Here is a 25,222-nt window from a genome sequence, read left to right as displayed (position 1 = left end):
CTCTCCCCTACACACCCTAACCTGAGCCTCACTATATTCATAAAAACTCTTTACAGCCTATTGTAACTTAATGCCTATTCCATACACTTGCAGCATCTGCCACATTACTCCCCTATCCACTCTATCATATGCCTTTCCTAAATTCATAAATGCAAGGAAAACTTCCCTGCTATTATCTAAATACTGTTTACATATATGCTTTAATGTAAAGACCTGATCTACACATCCCCTACCCATTTTGAAGCCTCCTTGCTCATCTGCAATCCTGCTCTGTCTTACCTCTAATTCTTTCAGTAATAACCCTACCATACACTTTACCTGGTATACTCAGTAAACTTCTTCCCCTATAATTTTTGCAATCTCTTTTGTCCCCTTTCTCTTTATATAAATGAATTATATACACTTTCTGCCAATCCCTCGGTACCTTACCCTCTTTCATACATTTATTAAACACAAAATACAAACTATTCCAACACTATATCTCTCCCTGCTTTTAACATTTCTGTCAGGATCCCATCAGTTCCAGCTGCTTTACCCCCTTTCATTCAATGTACTGTGTCACGAACCTCCCCTACACTCGCATCCTGCTCTTCTTCGCTCCTAAAAGATGTTTTACCTTCCTGACCCGTGCATGAAATTACTGCCTCCCTTTCTTCGTCGACATTTAAAAGTTCCTCAAAATATTCCCACCATCTACTCAATACCTACAGCTCCCCATCTACTAATTCCCCTACTCTGTTTTTAACTGACAAATCTATTCATTCCCTAGGCTTTCTTAACTTATTTATCTCACTCCAAAATTTTTTCTTATTCTCAGCAAAATTTCTTGACAACGCCTCTACCACTCTATCATTTGCTCTCCTTTTGCACACTCAACACTCTCGTCACCTTTCTTTTACTCTCCATATGCTCTGCCCTTCTTATATCACTTCTGCTTTGTAAAAACCTCTCATAAGCTACCTTTTTCTTTTATTTATATATACATAAATAGTTAATAAATAGTTGGGTTATTATTGAAAGAATTAGAGGTAAGACAGAATGAAGGATTGCAGATGAGAAAGGAGGTTTTAGAGTGGGTAGGGGATGTGTAGATCAAGTGTTTACATTGAAGCATATATGTGAACAGTATTTAGATAAGGTATCGAAGTTTTCATTGCATTTATGGATTTGGAAAAGGCATATGATAGTGGATAAGGGAGCAATGTGGCAGATGTTGCAAGTATATGGAATAGGTAGTAAGTTATTAAATTCTCTAAAGGGTTTTTATGAGGATATTGAAGCTTAGGTTAGGGTGCGTGGAAGAAAGGGACGGTAAAGTAGGTCTTAGACAGGAATGTGTAATGTCACCTCATTGTTTAATATATTTATAGATGGGGTTGTAAAAAGTAAATGCTAGGGTGTTCGGGAGAGGGGTGGGATTAAATTATGGGCAATCAAATACAAAATGGTAATTGACACAGTTACCTTTTGCTGATGATACTGTGCTTAATGGAGAGTCTAAAGAAAAATTGCAAAGGTTAGTGGACGAGTTTGGGAGTGTGTGTAAAGGTAGAAAAGTTGAAAGTGAACATAGAAAAGAGTAATGTGATGAGGGTATCAAATGATTTAGATAAAGAAAAATTGGATATGAAATTGGAGAGGAGTATGGAAGAAGTGAATGTTTTCAGATATTTGGGAGTTGACGTGTCAGCAGATAGATTTATGAAGGATGAGGTTAATCATAGAATTGATGAGGAAAAAAAGGTAAGTGGTGCATTGAGGTATATGTGGACACTCCCACAGGTCATTATCATTTCCTCCGTATGGCCTTTGGGTTACGATCTTCCCCTATCACATTCTCTAGGCTCATGACCATTATCTTTAGAGGTCTCATAGGTAAGGCACTTATGGTGTACTTAGATGATGTAATCGTCATGTCTGAAGATGTGGATACACATTTGAAAAGGCTTGATGTAATACTTGGTAAGCTTGAAGAAGCCAATTTAAAGATCAAACTGTCTAAATGCCAATTTTTCAGATCAGAAATTAAGTTTCTGGGTCACGTAGTCACTCCTAGAGGGGTTACAACTGATCAGAGTAAAGTAACGGCAGTACTAAATTTTCCATCTCCCAAAACTGCTGATGCCGTAAGATCCTTTGTGGGTGTAGCAGGTTTTTATAGATCTTTCATTGCTAATTTTTTCTTCCATAGCAGCTCCTCTAACTGAATTGCTTAAGAAAGATGCTCCTTTCGTTTGGACCTTCCGTCAAGAAAGAGCTTTCCAAACACTAAAAGAAAAGCTAATGTCTGCTCCATTTTTGAAATTTCCAGATTTTTCTAAGCCCTTCTATCTGACAACTGATGCTAGTTCAATTGGCATAGATGCCGTACTAGCTCAGAAGACTGATGGCAAGTACAACACAGTTGCATTTGCTAGTAGAGTCCTTACGAAGGCTGAATGTAATTATACAGTAACGGAGCAAGAAGCTTTAGCAATAGTATGGTCTTTAAAGCACTTCTGAGACATTATTTATCAGTACTCTGTTCATGTCTTGATAGACCATGCTCCACTGATACCTTTATTCCAGAATAAACAACCTACTGGAAGGTTAGGCAGATGGACCTTGACTATCCAAGAGTTCAATCCTACCTTTGAACACTTACCTGGCAAGTCAAATGTAGTCGCGGATGCTTTATCGTGACATGTTAGTATAGTAACTGCAGACCCTCAGTTTACTGCCGAGGACGTAAAGAATGCCCAAAGAACAGATCCCATGTGGTCTGGTGTGATTCGATTCCTGCTCCAGGAAGATCTTATTCTGACTGTGAAGCCACCAGCACCCATTAGTGACTTTGTCATGAGTCAAGAATTACTGTATCGAACAGCGGAGTTGGGTACTCCAAGCAGAAGGGTATACCAATTAGTAATTCCACAGTCTCTAGTGAATGTAGCTCTACAGCTAGTTCACAATGCACCAGGTGTTGCACACTCTGGTATGGATCATTCTGTGAAACAAGCCAGGATGAAATACTTTTGGCCACGTATGGCAACTGACATTTCCGAGTATGTCAAGAAATGTAGTGTCTGTATGCAGCATAAAGGAAATGTCAATGGTCCTAATCCAATCCAGGTGTATCCAACTACTAGCAAACCATGGGAAAGAGTTGCGCTTAATTTGTTAACCAATTTTAAATGTTCCCTCCAGGGTAACAAACATCTGTGTTATGGTAGACTATTTCACCAGATATTGTGAGTTAGTTCCTATTGCAGATAAGACTGCCGAGACAGTAGCTAAAGTGTTTAAGGAACGCATTATCTGCAGGCACACCACCCCTAAGTCCCTAGTAACAGATAATGGAGGTGAATTCTGAAACGAGATACTTGAAAATTTGTGTACCTTGTACAAAATCTCTAAGTCAACCATTGTTCCCCATCATCCTGCGAGTAATGGTTTGGCAGAACGAACAAATAAGAAAGTACATACTTGATGTTTTGAGAGCCACTATCAACCCCAATAGTGAAACTTGGGATGTTCAATGTGCTATAAATTCTGCTTACAATGGCTTCCTTAGGTGACACTCCACATTATGCATTGTACAGTGTAGACAAGCGTTTGCCTTATGAGTTGTTCTATTCCACACTGAAACCCAATTATAACCCTGATGATTTTATAGCAACTCGTACCAGTATAGCTCATTGTTTTTAGAAGAATCCGTGAATCACTTCATAAATCAATAGCAGAATTTACTAGAGTAACAAATAGCCATGCTAAGCCAACCAGAGTTAAAGTGGGTTCAAGGGTAATGCTGACTAATTTCAACAAAACATCCGCAATGCCTAAGCTCGATCAAAAGTTTGTTGGCCCTTATCGAGTAGTTGAACATATCAATGGCAATAAGTATAAGGTTAGAGAAATTAGTACTAGTCGGTATAAAGAATCACATTTAGATCATATGAAGCTAGTATGCGATGTAGAGGATATTAATTCTACCCAGACTAATGTCAGTATAGCTACTGAATTCCCCTATATGCATACTTGTGTAGTATATTGTAGATCGTATCATCCATGTACATATTTAGGCTCCCTTTCAGTAGGCTCATCGACTAGCATGTGTGACGTCATGTGATGCGCATGTGTGCGTGAGAATCTCTAACTCTGGGGTGGAAAGCTGGCTAGCAGGCAAGGCTGGCACTTAAGACAGGCTGGATGGTGTAGGGCTGACTCCCCCCCCCATAGACTGGCTTGGTGGCTTGGCTTAATTTGCAAACCAGGATCAACCCCTCGGAAGTAATGCAAATAAGCAGATAAAACACTAAGACACAGACTGACCAGTAAGCAGAAGCGAACAGGCTGGTGGACGCTTGACTGGGATGTGAAGCGTCACTCGTCTTGGCAGGCCTAAGCATTCAGAAAATGGTGACTGGCTCAGTAGAAATTTATCTCCAGAAATCGCTGTAATTGTCAGAATTACGATCCCATCGCTGCCACCATTTGTTGGGAAGGGTTCGTGGAAATGTGATGGTTGAAGTTAAACACACTTGTTGGATGGTAACACTTATATTGGCAGTGTGTGAAATGGGGGAGCCCAACCTGCCTGTCCTGTTGCTTGATAGGTCTACCGGAAACTGAGGACGAGGACCGAGAGCACAGCGCTCACATCGGCATCACGTGACGTCACATAAGTTAGTCACTAGCCTAGCAAGGGATCATGTATGAAAAACATATGGATGGTACTAACTATGACACTCAGATAAGCTATACAACACATGTAGGGGATCAGCAACTATGCTGACAGTGGTACCAACACTCTTATATGGGTGTGAAGCTTGGGTTGTAAATGCTGCAGCGAGGAGACAATTGGAGGCAGTGGAGATGTCCTGTCTAAGGGCAGTGTGTGATGTAAATATTATGCAGAAAATTCGGAGTGTGGAAATTAGGAGAAGGTGTGGAGTTAATAAAAGTATTAGTCAGAGGGCTGAAAAGGGCTTGTTGAGGTGGTTTGGTCATTTAGAGAGAATGGATCAAAGTAGAATGACATGGAGAGCATATAATCTGTATGGAAAGGAAGACGGGGTAGGGATCATCCTCGAAAAGGTTGGAGGGAGGGGGTAAAGGATGTTTTGTGGGCAAGGGGCTTGGACTTCCAGCAAGCATGCATGAGCATGTTAGATAGGAGTGAATGGAGACGAATGGTATTTGGGATCTGACGAGCTGTTGGAGTGTGAGCAGGGTAATATTTAGTGAAAGGATTCAGGGAAACCAATTATTTTTATATAGCCGGACTTGAGTCCTGGAAATGGGAAGTACAATACCTGCACTTTAAAGGAGGGATTTGGGGTATTGGCAGTTTGGAGGGATATGTTGTATATCTTTATACATATATGCTTCTAAGATGTTGTATTCTGAGCACCTCTGCAAAAACAGTGATTATGTGTGAGTGAGGTGAAAGTGTTGAATAATGATGAAAGTATTTTCTTTTTGGGGACTTTCTTTCTTTTTGGGTCACCCTGCTTCGGTGGGAGACTGTCGACTTGTTAAAAAAAAAAAATAGTTTAAGGCATCTTTTATAAAATTTGTATGTCGAGTTTGCCCCACTACTCTCAATACCTCATATCAACTTCCTAAATATTACATTTATTCATCCTATTCCATGTCTGTGCTTTGTATACTGGAATAGAAATAGTACATTGTCAACATGCCTATTTGTAAGTACTTTAAATAAATATGCTGAGTGATATTAAAATCTCACGAAATCTACAGTCAGGTAAATAGAAAATTACATTACGTACTGTATTTTACGGCGAACAAGACGCTCTGGTGTTGAGGAACCCCTCCCCCCCCTACATTCTGATTGGCTAAATTCTGGAGAAAAAGATAAACTGTACTTCAGCCTCCAGGATGCTGGGTAAATTTTTGAGATTTAATTTGGGAAAAATAGCTTCTTAATGCCATAAAATACGATACTTGTTATGAACAGTTCTTGAGATTTCAAATTATGCATGCAGTAAAATTTATTGGCTTTTAATTACAGATATCGAAGAAACACAAAGATGTTGAGTTTTTAAGCAATGCAGGAGTACAGGAAGTACAAGCCAAATATAAACCCTTGCACCCTGCCCTCAAAAGTTCTGAAACCCTGCAACTGTATTATCGCAAACTTGCACAAATTTTACTACAACATTATTTACCTATTGAAGTGACACGTTGTGACCTCATTTTGATCTCACTTAGAGATCTTTTTGCTCAAAACATTTTACAGGCCCTTGTGGACCTCCTTTGTGATAATCTGTGGCTTAACACAACACTTGTAGAAATACTCTCGGGAGTGGCAGAGGATACAATAAACAGTGAAGAAATACAGAAAGGCAGTCAGTTAAGAGAGGAAAAGACTCTGATTCAAAATTCTGTTGAAATATTGACGAGTGCATCACTAATTGCAAATGAAGATAAAATGTTACACACAAATTTCCTTGAATCAATAGAAGAGGAGACTGTGTCAGATCTCCAACAGATAGACTCTGTATGTTCCCTTCCTGCTCAAAACTCATTACTTAGTGAAAGTTGTCCATCAAAATCTGAATCCAGTAAAGACATATCTGAAGAGAAAAAATTTGAAAATGCTGAGGCCCTTGTTGAATATGTAAGGAGTTCCAGTCTAGAGAAGAAGGATAGTAGTGAAGAGGAGGATTATAGGAGTGTGTCTTCAGCATTAGGCACACTTATTTCTACCACAGCAGGTCCTTTGCTACCAGACAACTCCTCTTCTCTCCTGTATCAGCCATTTATGTCTAAGATGTGGGAGAGTCCTGTGGAAGATAGGTGTTTTGTTGATGCTCCACCAGTAAAGAAAAAGAAGAATCCTTTTTCACGTACTGTTGTGGAAGGCATGAAGGAGGAGGATTACAAATTAATGTATTCTCCAAGTAAAGATGAGAAGACTTCAGTGAATATATCTGGTTCAGCTTCAGAAGAAGACTACTGCATGGTGCCAAAGTTAGAGGAAGCAAGTAAAATGAGAATAGAAATTAGAGTTGAGGATAGTGAATGTGTGAATAATAAAGATATTGAAAAGTCTTTAAGTATACCCAGCCTAAGAGATATTCCTAGAAGTAAGAGTTGTGGAAATCTTATAAATAAAGAGAAAGACATGGCCTTGGATGAGGAAGCAAAATTATGTTCCTCACTCAATGAACTAGACAGGCCAAAAGACCCAGAAGAGTTGAAAGGTTGGGCTAACAATGATTCATTTAGTGTAAGTGAAAGTGAAGATTTGGGAAACAGGAAAGAAAAAGGTCATTTGGTGAAAATGTTGTCGTTTGATAAGAACGATGGAACAGATGAGGTTTCCATGCAAAGTAGTGAACTGGATTCCAGAACTGGTGACTTGCCTCCACAAAGGCAAAGTGAGTGTTCAGAAGTTTTTCAGAGCAGCCAGAATTGTGTTCCTCCTGCTTTAACGAGTTCAGACTCCCTACCGACTGAAACAGTGTCCGAGTCTAATGCAGATGCTGAACTTCCTGGTACTTCAGAGATTCCACATTCACCTCCTATAAATAATGCTGGATTTGGTTGGGAGAATCCAGACCTCTCGCCAATATATGAAGAAAGTGAAGACTTGGCATCTACAATTGCCAAATTAAGGTATGGCATCCTGACTTCATTTTGGTGCTAATAGGAATTAAGATTCACATTTTTCTCATGTATTTCCATTCTGCTCTCATTGTGCTTAGGTATTATGGCCCTTATAGGCTTAGTTCTCCATGAATATAATAACAAGTGTTCAGATTTCATCAGCACTTAATCATTTCATTCGTATGTCTGGTTGTCCATTAAGCATTTAAATTTATGCCATGCACTATACGTATATTATTTTATGCTCCTCGTTTTGTTTTTTCCACGTCTCACTTTTGCCTTCTGTTACGATTATTGTTGTTGCAGTTTTATATAGTTTTCTGTGTCTGTTATCTGAGTTACTAAAAGCCATATTGTCTAGAATTAAATAGCAGATGCTTTAAAAATATGGATTCAGGTTATAGAGTAGAAATAATTAGTGATTACCAGTGTCTGAATTATTTCATAAAAACTCTGCAGGTGTAACTCTACCATATCTGTTGGATAGAAAAATTATCCACAGTTATTAAGAAGCATACATATGGCTAGTTTTAAATCAGATATTCCTTTTGCTTATCCATCTACAGTATTTTTATCATTAAAGCCTTGTTCCTTCTGGAGATTTATTTTGCAAACACCAAAGCATTCCTAAGGCTTACTAAGGAACTCCTGATGCATTTGTCAAAAACTTCCTGATATTAGATTATATAACTCAAAAATAATCACTGTCATCTGTTTGCACTAGGAAATAAGAATATGGACACAAGATGAACCTCCTCCCCAGTAAGAACATAAAAGTGAAAAAGAAATTTGGGAAAACTAGAAAAGTACAGGTAAGGGAAAATGAGATGGGGAATTATATTCATATAGTGGACATATACCTAGGTAAGAGGTTGGTAGACAGCAAGCACCCAGGGAGGTACTACCGTCCTGCCAAGTGAGTGTAAAACGAAAGCCTGTAATTGTTTTACATGATGATAGGATTCCTAGTGTCTTTTCTGCTTCATAAATATGCAAGATTTCAGGTAAGTCTTGCTACTTCTACTTGCACTTAGGTCACACTACACTTGGGTGTACATGTACAAGCATATATATACACACCCCTCTGGGTTTTCTTCTATTTTCTTTCTAATTCTTGTTCTTGTTTATTTCCTCTTATCTCCATGGGGAAGTGGAACAGAATTCTTCCTCTGTAAACCATGCGTGCCGTAAGAGGCGACTAAAATGCCGGGAGCAAAGGCTAGTAACCCCTCCTCCTGTATACATTATTAAAGTTAAAAAGAGAAACTTTTTTTTCTTTTTTGGGCCACCCTGCCTCGGTGGGATACAGCCAGTTTGTTGAAAGAAAGAAGAAATTATTAAGGTCATTTTTCAACTAAATGTTTGCAATAAGTATGGATGTCATTGCTCTCTGTTTGGATCTCTTGTGATTTCACTTAGGAATAACTATCAGCCACAAGCTTCATCAAATGTTGACTCTTCTCACCTGGGCTAATTCTTAGTATAATCATGTACTGTTATTTCAGTCCAGTCAAGGCAAGAAGCAATCCAAATAGTAACTTAAAATCTGATATAGAATACAGAAAAAATCTGAGCCATGAAAATCTAAGCTAAACATTACATTTTTTTTTTTTCAACAAGTCGGCCATCTCCCACCGAGGCAGGGTGACCCAAAAAAGAAAGAAAATCCCCAAAAAGAAAACGTTTTCATCATCATTCAACACTTTCACCACACTCACACATTATCACTGTTTTTGCAGAGGTGCTCGGAATACAACAGTTCAGAAGCATATACGTATAAAGATACACAACATATCCCTCCAAACTGCCAATATCCCAAACCCCTCCTTTAAAGTGCAGGCATTGTACTTCCCATTTCCAGGACTCAAGTCCGACTATATGAAAATAACCGGTTTCCCTGAATCCCTTCACTAAATATTACCCTGCTCACACTCCAACAGATCGTCAGGTCCCAAGTATCATTCGTCTCCATTCACTCCTATCTAACACGCTCATGCACGCTTGCTGGAAGTCCAAGCCCCTCGCCCACAAAACCTCCTTTACCCCCTCTTTCCAACCCTTTCGAGGACGACCCCTTTACATCTCAAATAAAAAAAAAAAAAGAGGACTTGGCAATGCCTGTAGTCCATATCCTCTTGTAATGTGTTCACTAGTCTTTGTGTGAAACTTGATCTATGCATTGTGAAAGAATACAATAAAGCTTGGTTGATTGTTGCAGAATCTTAAGAGACAATAATAGTATCATAGCATCTGTGCCTATATCATGTCTTATCCAAATCATTGCTGTCAAGTAAAGGTATTGTTGCCATATCATGATGATGTAAAAATATAATGAACTATAACAGTTACAGGTAGAAGTTGGGTTGTCTTAGATAATGGCAGCATTGTAGGCTACATCGTATTTTTTTTTTTTCAACACGTCTACCATCTACCACCAAAGCAGGGTGATCCAAAAAAGAAACACTTTCACTATCATTCAACACTTACACCATCATTCACACATAATCACTGTCTTTGCAAAAGTGCCCAGATATGACAGTTACTATAGCATCATGAGCTATTAATGCGTATACAGTGGACCCCCGGTTAACGATATTTCTTCACTCCAGAAGTATGTTCAGGTGCCAGTACTGACTGAATTTGTTCCCATAAGAAATATTGTGAAGTGCATTAGTCCATTTCAGACCCCCAAACATACACGTACAAACGCACTTACATAAATACACTTACATAATTGGTCACATTTGGAGGTAATCGTTATGCGGGGGTCCACTGTATTATCAAAATATCATATTTATTTCTTCCTTTGTAAGAATATGTTGCTGTAGCTTTAGAATGTGTGCTTCCTTTAAACAATACACAATTTTGGATGTGTTGCAAAATTGGTTAATAGTTTAATGCTAAGGAGTTTAAAATATGTATATATTTTTTCCAGGTCATTACTTACTGAGAGGGAAAGTCAACATAGCCTTGGTAGTCTGAGTTCTCATGGATCAAGTGAAAGTGAACCCAAATCTGCGCAGTCTGACCCTGGAAGATACAGTTTGGAGAAATCACGTTTCACCTTCACTCATAAAGACAGTTCTGGCTCCTTGGGTTAGTTTTACCACCAAACATTGTAATGTTTATGAAATTATACTTGGACTGAAGCATTATGATGTACTTGGCAGTTAAAATTGAAACATGGGAGATGTAAGTTGGGGAGGAAGAGGTGCTGAAAAGATGGAGAGGATATTTTAACAAGTTGCTGAGAGTTAATTATTAAAATTAGGCAGTTTAATTCCTGGGACAGAGAGGGATCATATTATCATACGAGGATAGTGAGGCTCAGGTTAGGGTATGTACGAGAGTGGATGATTGTTTTCCAGTAAAGCAGGTCTTAGACAGGGATGCATGATGTCACCATGGTGGTTTAACGCATTTATAGATGGAGTTGTAAAAGAAGTGAATGATAGGGTGTTGGGGAAAGGTTTGGAATTAAAATATGCAGAATGTAATACAAATAGTAGTCACAGTTGCTTTATGCTGATGACACTGTGCTTTTAGGAGATTTTGAAGAGAAGTTGCTTATTATTTACATATCAAGTCTATTATTTTTTCCCAGCCTCTGTAAAATCTGTATCAAGTTTGGAATCCTGTGGAAATGGTACTACAGATGAGGAGCTCTTAGAAGCTGCTGAAATTCCACTAGATGGTAGAGTGTTCCTCAGTGTTAGTGTTCCATCGACAGAGGTACACACAGAACCTGGAGGTGCTCAGTATACCCTCTATACTATTCAGGTTAGTTTGTAACTTCATCTAAATTTTCATGCACAATTTCTGATTGACTTGTATAATTTTTTATTTTTACCAAGTCGGCTGTCTCCCACCGAAGCAGGGTGACCCAAAAAGAAAATACTTTCATCATCATTCAACACTTTCACCTCACTCACACATAATCACTGTTTTTCCAGAGGTGCTCAGAATACAGTTTAGAAGCATATACGTATAATGATACACAACATATCCCTCCAAACTGCCAATATCCCAAACCCCTCCTTTAAAGTGCAGGCATTGTACTTCCCATTTTCAGGACTCAAATCCGGCTATATAAAGATAACCGGTTTCCTTGAATCCCTTCACTAAATATTACCCTGCTCACACTCCAACAGCTCGTCAGGTCCCAAATACCATTCGTCTCTATTCACTCCTATCTAACGCACTCATGCACACTTGCTGGAAGTCCAAGCCCCTCGCCCACAAAACCTCCTTACCCCATCCCTCCAACCTTTTCGAGGACGACCCCTACCCCGCCTTCCTTTCCCTACAGATTTGTACAATCTCCATGTCATTCTACTTTGATCCATTCTCTCTAAATGACCAAACTACCTCAACAACCCCTCTTCAGCCCTCTTGAGGTGGTTTGTATAATTATGTCTTCATTATTGTTATTACAGTATTAAAGCTTCATAGGTGAAAATTCCTAACACTGAACTTGATGTTATCACAATAAATTTCATAAAGTTGAATGCTTAATTAAATTGAAAAGGCAAAGTTTTATTAATCATATTAATCTGAAGCAAAATGTCAGCTGTGTCACTGCATATTAACACATGCTAATTGTTGTGGCCCCCTACCAAACTAGCGGTTAAATAGTTAACCTGCCGGCCGGCAGTACCACTGGGTACGTCATCAAACCCATTGTGGGGACTGCTGAGCCGGCCTTAGAGCAGTAAGTACCTGAACACCTCACGGTACGCACCGCAGCAGTAATTACCAGAACACCTTACAGTATAGATCTACTGGCAGTAGAGAGTATTCTCCTGCCCATCTTTTGGTATTCTACTGGCTTCTACTGCTTTTAGAAGAGCAGCTCACTGAGTTTGTTGGCCTCAGTTACTTGACGGCCGCATTCAGTGAGCTTGCAACATAGTGTGTTCTGCACCGGACCACCTTGTGGTGTGTCAACTGGTCTTGAAGGCGGTAGATAGTACTCACCAGACCATCTTACGGTGTACTTCTACCGGCCTTAGAGAGTATTTACAGGACTACCGGTGATGTCTGCGGACTCACCGCCTACGCTGGTCAACTGTGGGCCGGAGTCATCTGATGCTGTTTTAGTGGGACATTACATGAAGAAAAGGTTGGAGTGTTACACTGAACTGGGCTGGGACCATAGTGTGACACTTAGGGAAGTATGATGGAGTGGAACACTGAGATATGCTACAGGACCGTAGTGGAACACTGAGAAGAAAAGGGTGTCGTGTGACACTGAAGATGGCCTGGTTGTAGTGTACATTGAATAGTGTCATGTGACTGGTCTCTGATAAGAAAGACGCTGTGGGTGATAGTGTGTGACGCAGAGACAAGGGTGTCAAGAGTGACACAGTAAGAGATATTGTGTATGATGCAGAGAAAAGGGTATCATGTGATACGGAGAGTAGGAGTGTCGTGTGACACAGAGAAAAGGGTGTCTAGTGGACACGGTTGAGCAGGAGCGTCATTACACGGAAGAAAGGGTGTCAAGTGACACAGTTGAGAGGGAGTGTCACAACACACCACGGATAAGTGTCGTGAGAGACACGGAGCGTCATAAGGAGTTGATTATAATTTATTATACAAATGTTATTTTTATTATTTTATTATTATCACACCGGCCGATTCCCACCAAGGCAGGGTGGCCCGAAAAAGAAAAACTTTCACCATCATTCACTCCATCACTGTCTTGCCAGAAGGGTGCTTTACACTACAGTTTTTAAACTGCAACATTAACACCCCTCCTTCAGAGTGCAGGCACTGTACTTCCCATCTCCAGGACTCAAGTCCGGCCTGCCGGTTTCCCTGAATCCCTTCATAAATGTTACTTTGCTCACACTCCAACAGCACGTCAAGTATTAAAAACCATTTGTCTCCATTCACTCCTATCAAACACGCTCACGCATGCCTGCTGGAAGTCCAAGCCCCTCGCACACAAAACCTCCTTTACCCCCTCCCTCCAACCCTTCCTAGGCCGACCCCTACCCCGCCTTCCTTCCACTACAGACTGATACACTCTTGAAGTCATTCTGTTTCGCTCCATTCTCTCTACATGTCCGAACCACCTCAACAACCCTTCCTCAGCCCTCTGGACAACAGTTTTGGTAATCCCGCACCTCCTCCTAACTTCCAAACTACGAATTCTCTGCATTATATTCACACCACACATTGCCCTCAGACATGACATCTCCACTGCCTCCAGCCTTCTCCTCGCTGCAACATTCATCACCCACGCTTCACACCCATATAAGAGCGTTGGTAAAACTATACTCTCATACATTCCCCTCTTTGCCTCCAAGGACAAAGTTCTTTGTCTCCACAGACTCCTAAGTGCACCACTCACTCTTTTTCCCTCATCAATTCTATGATTCACCTCATCTTTCATAGACCCATCCGGTGACACGTCCACTCCCAAATATCTGAATACGTTCACCTCCTCCATACTCTCTCCCTCCAATCTGATATTCAATCTTTCATCACCTAATCTTTTTGTTATCCTCATAACCTTACTCTTTCCTGTATTCACCTTTAATTTTCTTCTTTTGCACACCCTACCAAATTCATCCACCAATCTCTGCAACTTCTCTTCAGAATCTCCCAAGAGCACAGTGTCATCAGCAAAGAGCAGCTGTGACAACTCCCACTTTGTGTGTGATTCTTTATCTTTTAACTCCACGCCTCTTGCCAAGACCCTCGCATTTACTTCTCTTACAACCCCATCTATAAATATATTAAACAACCACGGTGACATCACACATCCTTGTCTAAGGCCTACTTTTACTGGGAAAAAATTTCCCTCTTTCCTACATACTCTAACTTGAGCCTCACTATCCTCGTAAAAACTCTTCACTGCTTTCAGTAACCTACCTCCTACACCATACACTTGCAACATCTGCCACATTGCCCCCCTATCCACCCTGTCATACGCCTTTTCCAAATCCATAAATGCCACAAAGACCTCTTTAGCCTTATCTAAATACTGTTCACTTATATGTTTCACTGTAAACACCTGGTCCACACACCCCCTACCTTTCCTAAAGCCTCCTTGTTCATCTGCTATCCTATTCTCCGTCTTACTCTTAATTCTTTCAATTATAACTCTACCATACACTTTACCAGGTACACTCAACAGACTTATCCCCCTATAATTTTTGCACTCTCTTTTATCCCCTTTGCCTTTATACAAAGGAACTATGCATGCTCTCTGCCAATCCCTAGGTACCTTACCCTCTTCCATACATTTATTAAATAATTGCACCAACCACTCCAAAACTATATCCCCACCTGCTTTTAACATTTCTATCTTTATCCCATCAATCCCGGCTGCCTTACCCCCTTTCATTTTACCTACTGCCTCACGAACTTCCCCCACACTCACAACTGGCTCTTCCTCACTCCTACAAGATGTTATTCCTCCTTGCCCTATACACGAAATCACAGCTTCCCTATCTTCATCAACATTTAACAATTCCTCAAAATATTCCTTCCATCTTCCCAATACCTCTAACTCTCCATTTAATAACTCTCCTCTCCTATTTTTAACTGACAAATCCATTTGTTCTCTAGGCTTTCTTAACTTGTTAATCTCACTCCAAAACTTTTTCTTATTTTCAACAAAATTTGTTGATAACATCTCACCCACTCTCTCATTTGCTCTCTTTTTACATTGCTTCACCACTCTCTTAACTTCTCTCTTTTTCTCCATATACTCTTCCCTCCTTGCATCACTTCTACTTTGTAAAAACTTCTCATATGCTAACTTTTTCTCCCTTACTACTCTCTTTACATCATCATTCCACCAATCGCTCCTCTTCCCTCCTGCACCCACTTTCCTGTAACCACAAACTTCTGCTGAACACTCTAACACTACATTTTTAAACCTACCCCATACCTCTTCGACCCCATTGCCTATGAATTTATTAACGAATTTATTAACTTTTTTCACTAAGGTATTTGAGGAGGTAGATCATGGTAATGAATATGATATTGTGTATATGGACTTCAGTAAGGCTTTTGACAGGGTCCCACATCAGAGACTATTGAGGAAAATTAAAGCACATGGAATAGGAGGAGAAATTTTTTCCTGGATAGAGGCATGGTTGACAAATAGGCAGCAGAGAGTTTGCATAAATGGGGAGAAATCAGAGTGGGGAAGTGTCACGAGCGGTGTTCCACAGGGGTCAGTGTTGGGCCCCCTGCTGTTCACAATCTACATAAACGACATAGATGAGGGCATAAAGAGCGACATCGGCAAGTTTGCCGATGACACCAAAATAGGCCGTCGAATTCATTCTGACGAGGACATTCGAGCACTCCAGGAAGATTTGAATAGACTGATGCAGTGGTCGGAGAAGTGGCAGATGCAGTTTAATATAGACAAATGCAAAGTTCTAAATGTTGGACAGGACAATAATCATGCCACATATAAACTAAATAATGTAGATCTTAATATTACGGATTGCGAAAAAGATTTAGGAGTTCTGGTTAGCAGTAATCTGAAACCAAGACAACAGTGCATAAGTGTTCGCAATAAAGCTAATAGAATCCTTGGCTTCATATCAAGAAGCATAAATAATAGGAGTCCTCAGGTTGTTCTTCAACTCTATACATCCTTGGTTAGGCCTCATTTAGATTATGCTGCACAGTTTTGGTCACCTTATTACAGAATGGATATAAATTCCCTGGAAAATGTACAAAGGAGGATGACAAAGTTGATCCCATGTATCAGAAACCTTCCCTATGAGGATAGACTAAGGGCCCTGAATCTGCACTCTCTAGAAAGACGTAGAATTAGGGGGGATATGATTGAGGTGTATAAATGGAAGACAGGAATAAATAAAGGGGATGTAAATAGTGTGCTGAAAATATCTAGCCTAGACAGGACTCGCAGCAATGGTTTTAAGTTGGAAAAATTCAGATTCAGGAAGGATATAGGAAAGTACTGGTTTGGTAATAGAGTTGTGGATGAGTGGAACAAACTCCCAAGTACCGTTATAGAGGCCAGAACGTTGTGTAGCTTTAAAAATAGGTTGGATAAATACATGAGTGGATGTGGGTGGGTGTGAGTTAGACCTGATAGCTTGTGCTACCAGGTCGGTTGCCGTGTTCCTCCCTTAAGTCAATGTGACCTGACCTGACTAGGTTGGGTGCATTGGCTTAAGCCGGTAGGAGACTTGGACCTGCCTCGCATGGGCCAGTAGGCCTTCTGCAGTGTTCCTTCGTTCTTATGTTCTTATGTTCTTATGCTCTCATTAGCCCATCTATCCTCCAATAGCTGTTTATATCTTACCCTAACTGCCTCCTCTTTTAGTTTATAAACCTTCACCTCTCTCTTCCCTGATGCTTCTATTCTCCTTGTATCCCATCTACCTTTTACTCTCAGTGTAGCTACAACTAGAAAGTGATCTGATATATCTGTGGCCCCTCTATAAACATGTACATCCTGAAGTCTACTCAACAGTCTTTTATCTACCAATACATAATCCAACAAACTACTGTCATTTCGCCCTACATCATATCGTATATACTTATTTATCCTCTTTTTCTTAAAATATGTATTACCTATAACTAAACCCCTTTCTATACAAAGTTCAATCAAAGGGCTCCCATTATCATTTACACCTGGCACCCCAAACTTACCTACCACACCCTCTCTAAAAGTTTCTCCTACTTTAGCATTCAAGTCCCCTACCACAATTACTCTCTCACTTGGTTCAAAGGCTCCTATACATTCACTTAACATCTCCCAAAATCTCTCTCTCTCCTCTGCATTCCTCTCTTCTCCAGGTGCATACACGCTTATTATGACCCACTTCTCGCATCCAACCTTTACTTTAATCCACATAATTCTCGAATTTACACATTCATATTCTCTTTTCTCCTTCCATAACTGATCATTTAACATTACTGCTACCCCTTCCTTTGCTCTAACTCTCTCAGATACTCCAGATTTAATCCCATTTATTTCCCCCCTCCGAAACTCCCCTACCCCCTTCAGCTTTGTTTCGCTTAGGGCCAGGACATCCAACTTCTTTTCATTCATAACATCAGCAATCATCTGTTTCTTGTCATCCGCACTACATCCACGCACATTCAAGCATCCCAGTTTTATAAAGTTTTTCTTCTTCTCTTTTTTAGTAAATGTCTACAGGAGAAGGGATTACTAGCCCATTGCTCCCGGCATTTTAGTCGCCTCATACGACACGCATGGCTTACGGAGGAAAGATTCTTTTCCACTTCCCCATGGACAATAGAAGAAATAAAAAAGAACAAGAGCTATTTAGAAAAAGGAGAAAAACCTAGATGTATGTATATATATATATGCATGTGCGTGTCTGTGAAGTGTGACCAAAGTGTAAGTAGGAGTAGCAAGATATCCCTGTTATCTTAGCGTGTTTATGAGACAGAAAAAGAAACCAGCAATCCTACCATCATGCAAAACAGTTACAGGTTTTTGTTTCACAGTCATCTGGCAGGACGGTAGTACTTCCCTGGGTGGTTGCTGTCTACCAACCTACTGTTATTTATAATTTATTATTTTAGCATAGATATATATATTATTATTTTAAGATGCTAATAATTTATTATTGTAACATGTATATATATATTAAATACAGTGGACCCCCGCATAGTGATATTAATCCATGCAAGAGAGCTCATTGTTATGCGAAATTATCGTTATGCGAATGAATTTTCCCCATAAGAAATAATGGAAATCAAATTAATCCGTGCAAGACACCCAAAAGCATGAAAAAAAATTTTACCACATGAAATATACATTTTCCTACACACAAAGAGAAGGATACATGCACAATAGTATAGTAGTACATGCACAATATATATTGTGCATGTACTACTCTACTAAATGAAGAATAAATGACACTTACCTTTATTGAAGATGCAGCAATGACTGATGAGACACTGTGTCCTGGGAGTGCCTTTTCCTCCTGAGTACTGTAGGTCCTGTTTGGCATTTTCTTCCAGAACAGGCCTTATCACACTGTGTATGCCACTACGATTCTTAAATCTCTCAAACCAACCTTTGCTGGCTTTAAATTCACCAATATGAGCACTAGTTCCAGGCATTTTTCCCTGTTCACCTGGGTGTTAGTCGACTGGTGTGGGTTGCATCCTGGGAGACAAGATTAAGGACCCCAGTGGAAATAAGTTACAGTCTTCGATGACACTGACTTTTTTGGGTTATCCTGGGTGGCAAATCCTCTGGGGTTAATTGTTTCTTGGTATTCTCAATAAGCCACACCAACAACAGTGCTACAGCAGCAGCAGCAGCAGCAGCTGACAGTGCTACAGCAGCAGTAGACGATGCTACAGCAGCAGCAGACGATGCTACAGCAGCAGCAGACGGTACTACAGCAGCAGCAGCAGCAGCTGACGGTGGTACAACAGCAGCTGACAGTGCTACAGCAGCAGCAGACGATGCTACAGCAGCAGCAGACGATGCTACAGCAGCAGCAGACGATGCTACAGCAGCAGCAGACGATGCTACAGCAGCAGCAGACGATGCTACAGCAGCAGCAGACGATACTACAGCAGCAGCAGCAGCTGACGGTGGTACAGCAGCAGCAGCAGCTGACGGTGCTACAGCAGCAGCAGCAGCTGACAGTGGTACAGCAGCAGCAGCAGCAGCTGACAGTGGTACAGCAGCAGCAGCAGCTGTACCACCAATAGTAGCGATGGTTGATTGGGGTTTATTATACAACCTGGCCAGCTCGGAGACACGCACTCCACTTTCATACTTATCAATGATCTTTTTCTTCATCTCTATAGTAATTCTCACCCTTATTGCTGTAGGGTTGGCACTAGAAGCTTTCTTGGGGCCCATGGTCACTTATTTTGCAGATAAAATCACCAAAAACACTGTAATAATACGAAATGTTCCGATTGTATGCTTGTATGTTACCGCGGAGGCTGGCTGGTAAACAATGCCACCGGCGGAACATGTGAGCGTGGCTCAGGCCGCACATAGACGCGTCTCAGACGAACAACGTTGAGCGGGTTTTTTAGCGGTATGCAAGGCAAAATCTTGGCGATAAAATGTAGCAGTATGCAGATTTAACGTTATGTAAGGCCAACGGTATGCGGGGTCCACTGTACCTCTAGACCAAAGATTGATTTTTTATATAATATTAAAGATTCATTTATTTTAACGTGTATTTATGTATCCCGAACTCTTTATTACAAAATGAGTAAACCTACCATCTTAAAAATTACTTTTTTTTTTTTTGTAATACTAATTGAATAGAAAAATATAAGAAATTAAAATTTTTTTCTTTTTTTTTCAACAAGTCAGCCGTCTCCCACCAAGGCAGGGTGACCCAAAAAAGAAAGAAAATCCCCGAAAAGAAAATACTTTCATCATCATTCAACACTTTCACCACACTCACACATTATCACTGTTTTTGCAGAGGTGCTCAGAATACAACAGTTTAGAAGCATATACGTATAAAGATGCACAACATATCCCTCCAAACTGCCAATATCCCAAACCCCTCCTTTAAAGTGCAGGCATTGTACTTCCCATTTCCAGGACTCAAGTCCGACTATATGAAAATAACCGGTTTCCCTGAATCCCTTCACTAAATATTACGCTGCTCACACTCCAACAGATCGTCAGGTCCCAAGTATCATTCGTCTCCATTCACTCCTATCTAACATGCTCACGCACGCTTGCTGGAAGTCCAAGCCCCTCGCCCACAAAACCTCCTTTACCCCCTCTCTCCAACCCTTTCGAGGACGACCCCTAGCCCTCCTTCCTTCCCCTATAGATTTATATGCTTTCCATGTCATTCTACTTTGATCCATTCTCTCTAAATGACCAAACCACCTCAACAACCCCTCTTCTGCCCTCTGACTAATGCTTTTATTAACTCCACACCTTCTCCTAATTCCCACACTACGAATTTTCTGCATAATATTTACACCACACATTGCCCTTAGACAGGACATCTCCACTGCCTCCAACCGTCTCCTCTCTGCTGCATTTACCACCCAAGCTTCACATCCATATAAGAGTGTTGGTACCACTATACTTTCATACATTCCCTTCTTTGCCTCCATATATAGAGTTTTTTGACTCCACATATACCGCAACGCACCACTCGCCTTTTTTTCCTCATCATTTCTATGATTAACCTCATCCTTCATAAATCCATCCGCCGACACGTCAACTCCCAAGTATCTGAAAACATTCACTTCTTCCATACTCCTCCCCAATTTCATATCCAATTTTTCTTTATCTAAATCATTTGATACCCTCATCACCTTACTCTTTTCTATGTTCACTTTCAACTTTCTACCTTTACACACATTCCCAAACTCATCCACTAACCTTTGCAATTTTTCTTTAGAATCTCCCATAAGCACAGTATCATCAGCAAAAAGCAACTGTGTCAATTCCCATTTTGAATTTGATTCCCCATAATTTAATCCCACCCCTCTCCCGAACACCCTAGCATTTACTTCTTTTACAACCCCATCTATAAAAATATTAAACAACCATGGTGACATTACACATCCCTGTCTAAGACCTACTTTTACCGGAAAGTATTCTCCCTCTCTTCTACACACCCTAACGTGAGCCTCACTATCCTCATAAAAACTCTTTACAGCATTTAGTAACTTACCACCTATTCCATATACTTGCAACATCTGCCACATTGCTCCTCTATCCACTCTATCATATGCCTTTTCTAAATCTATAAATGCAATAAAAACTTCCCTACCTTTATCTAAATACTGTTCACATATATGCTTCAATGTAAACACTTGATCTACACATCCCCTACCCACTCTGAAACCTCCCTGCTCATCCGCAATCCTACATTCTGGCTTACCTCTAATTCTTTCAATTATAACCCTACCGTATACTTTTCCTGGTATACTCAGTAAACTTTTTCCTCTATAATTTTTACAATCTCTTTTGTCCCCTTTCCCTTTATATAAAGGGATTATACATGCTCTCCGCCAATCCCTAGGTACCTTCCCCTCTTTCATACATTTGTTAAACAAAAGTACCAACCACTCCAACACTATATCCCCCCCCTGCTTTTAACATTTCTGTCATGATCCCATCAGTTCCAGCTGCTTTACCCCCTTTCATTCTACGTAATGGCTCACGTACCTCCACACTTACATTCTGCTCTTCTTCACTCCTAAAAGATGGTATACCTCCCTGGCCAGTGCATGAAATTACCGCCTCCCTTTCTTCCTCAACATTTAAAAGTTCCTCAAAATATTCTCGCCATCTACCTAATGCCTCCCTCTCCCCATCTACTAACTCCCCTACTCTGTTTTTAACTGACAAATCCATACTTTCCCTAGGCTTTCTTAACTTGTTTAACTCACTCCAAATTTTTTTCTTATTTTCATGAAAATTTCTTGACATTGCCTCTCCCACTCTTTCATCTGCTCTCCTTTTGCACTCTCTCACCACTCTCTTCACCTTTCTTTTACTCTCCATATACTCTGCTCTTCTTATAACACTTCTGCTTTGTAAAAACCTCTCATAAGCTACCTTTTTCTCTTTTATCACACCCTTTACTTCATCATTCCACCAATCACTCCTCTTTCCTCCTGCCCTCACCCTCCTATAACCACATTCTAATACTGCATTTTTAAAACTATTCCAACCCTCTTCAACCCCCCCCCCCCCCACTACTCATCTTTGCACTAGCCCACCTTTCTGCCAATAGTCGCTTATATCTCACCCGAACATCCTCCTCCCTTCAGTCCTGGAGGTGGGAAGTAAAGTTACTGCACTCTGAAGGAGGAGTGAAGATGTTGCCATTTGGAGGGTTATCTGAACTGATATAAGCACCATTCTGGCAAGACAGTGACTGAATGAATGACCCTGAAAGTGTTTCCATCTTTGTCGGGTCACCCTACCTTGGTGGGAGATGGCTAGTGTGTTAAAAAATATTTTAAAAGTAAGAGTAGCCTAAAAAAAACAAGCCTTTGCAATTTGTTAATCTTTAAAATTGATGGAAATCTTTCCATAAAAGTTTTCTTTTTCTAGTATGATGCCATTTATTTGTGTGAGACATCAACGGTAGCCCCAGCCACTGAAGGTGGAGAGGAAGGTGCTTGTGAGCCAGTTCTCATCTCAGAGCCTCGTATGGTCTTGCAGACTAACTGTGTTAAAAGAAGGTTTGTGTTTCATTTATAATGTTACTTTGGTCATGATGGGCAAGTATAACCCTGTTCACTTGTTCATAAATTACATTTACTTGTGCATTAAAGTTAAAAGCTTTAATATTCATGGAATTTAGCTGCTTTTTACACAGGCATGTTGTAATTGTTAGTCTTTTGTGTACATGTTAATTAGTCATGCCTAGTATTAATGATCGTTTAATGGAGAAAGTTTATATTTATCTACTTCATGAAAAAATGTATGTCTGTTGGTTAAACTGTAATCCACTTATCACAAAAAACACTTACTTTTGTAAATTATTTAAATTTATCTTATAACCAGTACTGTGGTGTTGAGTATTTGGCATAGGTCATACTTCACTAAAGTTTATAAAGTAACTTCATTTTCAGTAGACAAGTTCAAGCAGGGTTAATATGATGAACCATCTACAGTGGAGCATAATTTTCTGAACCTAAAACACCTTCGTGCCATTATGATGTTGCTCTTCATTTATAATGCTCAATGTAGCAACCTCTGAGTTGCTAATGGCATTCTTAATAATAGTATGCTGAGTAAAAGTACTTATCTTCTTTGTATGGGCCATCTTTGCAGCACACCATATTTCAATGAAGACCAAATGAAAGGAAGTTCATTCACCATTCAATCATTCTGTTGTTGTCTTTACAAAAGTATGCTGAGATCACAATTCAGATTACCCTTTGAATGAAACAACCCCCCTCTCCCTCCTTCAGAGTGTTCTGCCCACCTCCAGGACTCAAGTTTAGCTAACCAGTGACTAGAGTATCATACAAACATTATCATTTGGGATGTGACAAAAATCTACACAGATGGTTCTCCAGGCCTTGACATTGGTGGATTCCATAGGTGTACATGGAATTTTGTATTTTTCTGTGATTATACAAGAATGCTTGTGATAGTGAACTTAAGAAATTACATAATTGGGTATGCATACAACAACAGGACTTTATGATTGACAGGGTGATAAGCCTAGGTGAGTCCCTTTCTTCAGGATTGCTCAAAGTCTGTAATGAAGAGGTAAGCCTCTGCAATGGCATCCTAGGTGTTGAGATTATGCTCAGTGGTTTCTGAAAGGCCTGACTAACAGTTTATGACTTAGTGTTGATACCATTGAAATTAGAATTTTCCACCATGTGTTCTACAGTTCATTTTAGACAATTTTTGTTTAGATGATGTTTCCAAAAATGTAACTTCTGTCTTAATCAACAATGTTTATTTCCCTTACAGTACTTGTAATTTTTGATATACTGGCTTACTCCATGAGTGGAACTAAATTAGTATTTCCAAGAAGTAAATTATAATATCTTCTTCTTTCAACAAACTGGCTGTATCCCACCAAGACAGGGTGGTCCAAAAAAGAAAAACAAGTTTCTTTTTAACTTTAGAAATGTATACAGGAGAAGGGGTTACTAGCCCCTTGCTCCCAAATTATAATATATCCTTCATTATTTTTGTCTGCACTCTGTAAGAGTGCTCATTGGTGCTTCCTGTAGTTCCACTGTGAGTGAATCTGTTCAGTGAACATTATTTGCATATTTTTTAGGTCACAAATTATATCAGCTTTAACCAGAACAGTCTGTATAACTACAGTAGTATCCCAGTTTAACCCATTTACTGTCTTGTACGTAGATCTATGTTAATGATACCAGCATCACTCGCATAGATCTGAGTTTTGAACTCGGCTCCCTCAGATTAGCTGAAGTGGTAAATTTTGGCCTAGATATAGGAGAGTGGGTCGTCCAGTGTGTATGCACAGTATACAAAAATTCATGCCCCCACACAGTGCATGATGCAAAAAGCAAACCTCTGACCTTTTGTTTGGTTTAAAATAGTGACTTTGAGGTGTTTTCTAGGATGGTTTTTTTTTTTTATTGTTTATTGCCAGTTTCTTGAAATCATTTGATAGAATGGAAGACACACTACCGAAATAGTGATTACTTTTGGTTGGTTTCAGGAACAGAAATAGCTTTAAATTGGGCTCAAGGCAGTGGAAATATTAAAGTTTTGACAATTTTCCTGAGAATGGGTAAGGCCCCTCCTACATCCCCCAGTCTGTTTTATGGGTTTTTACTAGATCTACTTCAATTGTTGGGGTGCCCTAAACCATGACCAATCATTTGTGGTTATGGGATAAATGTAATACAGGAGAGGCCTGAGGACATGATTAATGAAGAAAGGAAATGTTGCTTTAGTGCCTGGAATGTTTACAGTGTTTATTTTGGACTGTTTTTATATTGGATTTTTTTTTTTTCCATTTTGTGTAAAATTGGCCAGATTACTGACTTATGTGCACTTTACACAGCAGTTTCGGTAGTTGCTTGGGTGATTTCTTGTGTTTAATCAATGGAGAGGAAGGCATCCGCTTAAAAGTGGATGAAATCACCAATGCACAAATTGCACCCAGAC

At 39.9% G+C, this 25,222-nt stretch overlaps 1 protein-coding gene across 2 annotated transcripts in view; it reads left to right on the top strand.

Annotated features, from left to right (window-relative positions):
* The window catches only part of LOC128688584 (uncharacterized), a 69,856-nt gene that overhangs the window by 27,753 nt on the left and 16,881 nt on the right, over positions 1 to 25,222 (top strand). For both annotated transcript variants that reach the window (XM_070084723.1, XM_070084722.1), the window contains 4 exons: positions 6,014 to 7,623; positions 10,550 to 10,710; positions 11,219 to 11,394; positions 22,664 to 22,794. In XM_070084723.1, coding sequence (XP_069940824.1) covers positions 6,014 to 7,623; positions 10,550 to 10,710; positions 11,219 to 11,394; positions 22,664 to 22,794 — 2,078 coding nt within the window. The remainder of the gene's footprint in view (positions 1 to 6,013; positions 7,624 to 10,549; positions 10,711 to 11,218; positions 11,395 to 22,663; positions 22,795 to 25,222) is intronic.

This window comes from Cherax quadricarinatus, chromosome 13, assembly GCF_038502225.1.
Source record: "Cherax quadricarinatus isolate ZL_2023a chromosome 13, ASM3850222v1, whole genome shotgun sequence".
NCBI lineage: Eukaryota > Metazoa > Arthropoda > Malacostraca > Decapoda > Parastacidae > Cherax > Cherax quadricarinatus.
The sequence above is the reverse complement of the archived record's forward strand: the minus strand, read 5'-3'. Positions and strand labels throughout refer to the sequence as shown.